Source organism: Pyrenophora tritici-repentis, chromosome 9, assembly GCF_003171515.1.
Source record: "Pyrenophora tritici-repentis strain M4 chromosome 9, whole genome shotgun sequence".
Taxonomy (NCBI): Eukaryota; Fungi; Ascomycota; class Dothideomycetes; order Pleosporales; family Pleosporaceae; genus Pyrenophora; species Pyrenophora tritici-repentis.
The window spans coordinates 423,593-429,462 of record NC_089398.1 but is presented as its reverse complement, the minus strand read 5'-3'; the positions used below and the strand labels follow the sequence as shown (position 1 = coordinate 429,462).

The following is a 5,870-nucleotide window of genomic DNA, read 5'->3' as shown; positions in this document are numbered from 1 at the left end:
GAGATAGATTCTTTACCCCGCGCGTTCCCTAGATTGCCTATATCAGCAAGGCGGAGTTATCTATGCTAAGCTCACTGTTAGCTATATCAGGCGTCGTTCGTGGCTAGCGACCGACCGTTACAGCCGTATCAGAAGCGTTCCAAGACGCCGTCTATACACGCGCCAACCGACCGGTTGAGATTTGACCCGTGTACAACCCACGACCACCGACGCATCTCTAGCGAACGCAGCTAGCGCAACAAGCGTCAACAAGAACACAATAGCAGGAGAGAGAACATCATCGGAAAGAGCACCGGTAGCCAGGACACCGGCAGTAGGAATGGCGAGCAGTAGTAGAAGAGTGGTACCCACACTAGAGGCGCTACTAGGGACCACAAACATAAAACCAAGAGAATGGCATCACATCTATCCAGAGATTTGGGAGGACAACGTTGAAGCTCCAGACGATGAGGTAGGGATTACTACAGCAACAACGTACATTGCGCGTGCGATTGCGGACTATACAGATCGACCAACAGCAGATGAAGAACTCTTTTGGGAGTTCCGTCAGGACTTTGAAGGATGGACAGAGGCAATGTTCCTACGTGCCCAGCCAATATACACAAAGGAACTAAAGCGGATCCTCCGCTTTAAGGGAGTGTATACTGGCCGTATTAATATGGCACCTAGTGAGTCTCTAGCTAGGTTATTACGCATGGAGGAGTACCTAGAATGGCCTCAGGACGTATTCCAGTCGGCTGTGTTTGACACACGATCAGCTGCGCACATGTTGCAAGAGCGGGCACTACGGCAACAACGCAGTGAAGGATCAGTACAGTCCACAGACAGGAGATTATCAAGCCAGGCCCAGAGCCGAACCCAAACGCCTGTAAGGACAAGAGGCCGAGACGTAGACAGTCGGCAAACCCGCGATCAAGACCAGACCCACGCCCGTGTGCAAGGACGACAGGAGACCGTTGAGGAAGAACAACAGATTCAGGACCAGCTAGCAAAAACGATTGAGAAAGCCCAAAACCAACCAATCCGAAGCCAGCCTGTAGAGACAACTGAATCCGCACCGCAGCCAGCCTATCAGCGCGTCCAAAGTCAGCAACCTCCCCTCACCTACAACAACTTCGACCGATTCCGCGAGTATACACCAGCATACCCGCAACGTCCGAAGGGACTGAGCGTTCCCCCAATTGTGCCCTCTGGTGAAACAGACCCGTACAAGGCAGTTCCACCAATCGAGTTTGGCAATGAGAAACTGGATCCTAAGACGATCAATGTCTTCGTGAAAATGTGGGACCGAGACAAAAAGTATACGGGAAAGCCGTACGACCTCCTAGACGATAAATTGAAGATCTTCTACAGCATCTGTTATCACGCAGACATCGAGCCAGGGCAGTTCCATGCAGTCTTTCCACGGATTCTCGACGGCCGCGCAGAGGAGTATTACCTCCACTTCGTCGATCAGCGGATGGATACGTTCTTGACTGCCTACACAAAGCTCAAGAACCACTTCGACACAGACGTCAACCACGGCCATTACTACGCGGACTGGACGACGACATCGTTTGTCAAAGTCCGCAGGGAGAACCCCGAAAAGAACCTCCACGAGGTCCTTGACATCATGCTGGACAAGCTCCAATTGTGTCAAAGAGCACTTGGACAGCAGTACATGGGAGAATACGCGCTCCGAACGACTGTAATCACAGCATGCCGAGGCGTGAAGGAGCTCGAGATGGCACTCTACAAGCCGTCTCTAGAATGCGAGGTTCTGTTTGGAGATCTGCGATCGTCAATCGAAAACTCACTCGCCATGACCGTCTCCGTCAACTTCACTGAGGCGGATACGGATAGCCAGTACTACTTGGATCGTCGGTACAACAACAACAGCTCTGGAAGATTGCGAGGGAATTACAACCCTCGCGGTGGACGCAGCGGATTCACCCGCGGACGCGGTGGGCTTCAGCACCGCTCTGGAGTCAACACACAAATCGACAAGAAATGTTACGTCTGCGGCAAGACAGGCTGTTGGTCCACAAACCACACGCTTGAAGAAAGAAAACGCTCAAAAGCGCAGTACATCACACACTGCGCGATTACGGGAGAGCAAATGGAGTTTAGCACATTTCTCGTCGCGTACGAGGGGGAAGAAGTCGACCAGTTCTTCCTAGAGGAGCAAGACGAAGATGATGAGGACCAAAGATTGGCAGTTAAGTACCTCACAGATCAGGCCTTTTTGCACCACGTGACTGGAGAAGACGTCTACAGGTGCAAGGAGCCTATTACGCCCGCAACGCAGTTCCTTATCGAGGATCGATACTCGCGAATCACGTACCAAGGCATTCTTCCTGACACTGGTGCCTCAAATGTATCGACAGCCGGAAAGGAGCAGTTCTGGGCGCTCCAAACTGAGGACCCCACCGTAACTCTAGATACGTCTACTGCTGGAAACGCATCTGTGCAATTTGGCAAAGGAAGCGTCACTACTTCGATTGGAACCGCACATGTATCGACACAGATTGGAAAGATCAAATTTGAGGTCTTGAACGCACCCACCCCGTTTCTCCTCTGTCTGAAAGACATGGACCGGCTCCACGTGTACTTCAACAATACTACGGACCAGCTGGTACAAGGAAAAGCTACCTTTCCAGTGATTCGCAAATGGGGACACCCGTGGTTCCACCTAAGCAAGGCAGAGCGCGCGCGCGTATTCCTTACGGAGACTGAGCTCCGACGCTTACACCGGAGGTTCGGGCATCCAGCCGTCGAACGGCTGATACGATTGCTCAAACGCGCAGGACACGAGGACGTGGATGAACGGCTGCTCCGAGAGATCCAAACGTTCTGCCATCACTGCCAAGCGCATGATCCAGCGCCGCGCCGATTCAAGTTTAGGCTGAAAGATGATCGGGAATTCAACTTCGAGATCCTCGTAGATGTGATGTATCTGAGTGGGAAACCAGTGCTTCACGTGATCGATTCGGCTACAACATTCAACGGCGCGCGATTTCTACCGTCTATGAGCGCGAAAGACACCTGGGAAGCACTCCGCCTGCTCTGGATTGATACATACCAAGGGCCGCCAGATATCGTCACCCACGACGCCGGCACCAACTTCGCGTCAGTCGAATTCAGATCAGAGGCGAAGATCATGGGAATCACATGTAAACAAGTGCCAACCGAGGCCCATTGGTCTATCGGCAAGGTAGAAAGATACCACGCACCGCTCAGACGCGCGTACGAGATCCTGAGGACAGAGCTTGACACTGGCACCAGCGACGCCGCAGTGTTGCAGATGGCAGTCAAGGCCGTCAACGACACCGCAGGCCCAGACGGGCTCGTACCCACGCTGCTCGTCTTCGGTGCATACCCCCGGATATCCATGGATTCACCACCATCTCCCTCGATAACCCATCGCGCGGAGGCAATCCAGAAAGCGATGAGGGCGCTGCGGAAGGCCTCAGCGGAACATGCGGTGAGCAACGCACTTGGTACCAGGAATGGGCCTACTACAGACGGGGTACTGTCACTGCCTCTTCAGAGTGAGGTGATGGTATGGCGCGAGAAGAATGGATGGCAAGGGCCGTATAGAGTCATCGATATGAAGGACCACGATGTTACTGTAGACATGATCAACGGCCCAACGACGTTCCGATCCACTGTCGTAAAACCGTACTATCGCGATCTGACTACAGCGATAGACGGCGCAGATCAAGGCACAGGTGGATCTCCGACCACAGACGAAGCGATTGCTGATGAACCGCCACTACCGGTACCACCGGCGGAAGCCAACCAAGCGGCTCAGCCGCGCAAGCGGGGCCGCCCACCTGGATCAAAGAACAAGCCCAAGGTGCAGTACCTGTCGAAGAAGGAGGAGGACGATTACGCCCTGGCCGTCAAGCTACGCAATGACGGCGTGATTAACGTCCCGGGCGCTCCATTCGAAGCATCCGATCAGAAGGAGATCGACGACCTCGTCGGCCGTGGAGTATTCAGTTTTGAGCTGTTTGATCCAACTCTACACGGCGGGTATCGTATCTTCAAATCGCGCATGGTCCGCGAAGTCAAAGGCAAGACCATGGTCCCGTACGAGAAATCACGCCTCGTTGTTCAAGGTTACAATGACGAGGGCAAACACGAGATCCTGACGCAGTCGCCAACCATCCAACGAGCCAGCCAGCGCCTGATTCTAGCCCTAGCGCCTGCATTACTCGATGAGGGCATGGTTGTGGAACTACGAGATATCACGCAAGCGTACCCACAGGCACAAACAGAGCTATTCCGCACGGTTTTAGCGCACCTCCCAAAGGAGCTTATAACAAAGTATCCCAAGGGAACAATTATTCGCGTAATCAAGCCACTCTATGGAATCGCGGAAGCAGGAGTCCACTGGTTTGCTACGTACCAAGGACACCGCTGCAAGGAGCTCGACATGGCTACATCAACGTATGACCCGTGCCTCCTGATCACGAACGGGAGACGGGAAGCGTTTGGAATAGTGGGCCTGCAGACAGACGATACTCTCGCGATTGGGACGCCTGCATTCTCTGGTGCAGAAGACGCTGCGCTCCAGAAAGCCAATTTTCGAGCTAAGCCCAAGGAGAGACTGTCCAAAGAAGTATCACTCGAGTTCAACGGATGTACTCTAACGTTGCGCGGAGACACGATTCTACTTACGCAGAAGGGACAAGGTGCCAAGATCGAAATCATTGATCCGAAGGCAGCAAACCGAGCACAGAAGTACATGGAGCAGCGCGCGCGTGGCGCGTACATTGCGTCGATATGCCAACCTGAAGCATCGTTCGATCTTTCCGCGGCTGCGCAAATACAACAACCTAAGGACACAGAATACGTGAAGCTTAACCGCCGGCTGCAGTGGCAATCTGAGAGCATACAACGAGGCCTGCGATACGTCCCTCTCGACCTCGCTACAGCAAAGCTGGTAGTGTTCACAGACGGATCCTTCGCGAACAACCAAGACCTTAGCTCACAGCTAGGGTACCTACTTATCCTTGCGAATGAGTCGAGTCGACAAGACAGCACGTTTGATATTCGTGGTAACGTAATCCATTGGAGTTCGACCAAATGCAAACGCGTTACCCGGAGCGTTCTTGCCTCAGAAACGTACGGCATGGTTAGCGGTGTCGACATCGCTATCGCTATCCTAACAACCCTCAAGATAATTACAGGACGCCTAGGTCTACCACCGATCCCACTTATTGTGTGTACGGATTCATACTCCTTGTATGAATGCCTCGTCAAACTCGGAACAACTGCTGAGAAGCGACTGATGATCGACATCATGGCGCTTCGGCAGTCATACGAGCGTCGCGAGATCACTGAGATCCGCTGGATCAACGGAGAGGACAACCCCGCGGACGCATTCACGAAAGCAACACCAAATCGCGCGTTAGAACGTTTCATCGAAAGCAACAAGCTGTCAATCCGAGTAGAGGGATCTGTGCAGCGACCTACGGAGTAGGCACATATGCCTATTTGGAATCCCTCTCATTGTGCCCTTTTTAGAAGACCCGTTTTTCCTTACATCAGTCGTTACAATAAGAAAAGATTGCCAGTGTCGGCATACACACGGTGTGTCGCCTAATAAGGCCCAATGTACCGCCTCGATCCTACTTCGGCCCAACTCGGACCCAACGCTATGTATACCTTCGTAGCCCCCACATTCGTAGAATCATCATACACCAGAATACCAATACACAAGATTACCTTAGCTACTGTTATTCACCGTACGATCGTACAAGGCCTTCCAACACGAGCCCTTATTTTCCAACGTGGTCGTCTTTCCCCACAACCCATAAAGTTATTGCGTGGTAGTTCACAAACAATGTAACCGGAAAAGGCACATTATTCTTGTATATAGC

The 5,870-nt window shown here is 52.7% G+C and overlaps 1 protein-coding gene across 1 annotated transcript; it reads left to right on the top strand.

The window, feature by feature from the left end:
* Positions 1 to 319: 319 nt before the first annotated feature.
* On the top strand, positions 320 to 5,470 carry PtrM4_145310 (uncharacterized protein; the record flags this gene model as incomplete). The annotated part of the gene is made up of 1 exon (XM_066109808.1): positions 320 to 5,470. One exon carries the CDS (start codon positions 320 to 322, stop codon positions 5,468 to 5,470), a length of 5,151 nt encoding a protein of 1,716 aa, XP_065959791.1.
* Positions 5,471 to 5,870: the final 400 nt, after the last annotated feature.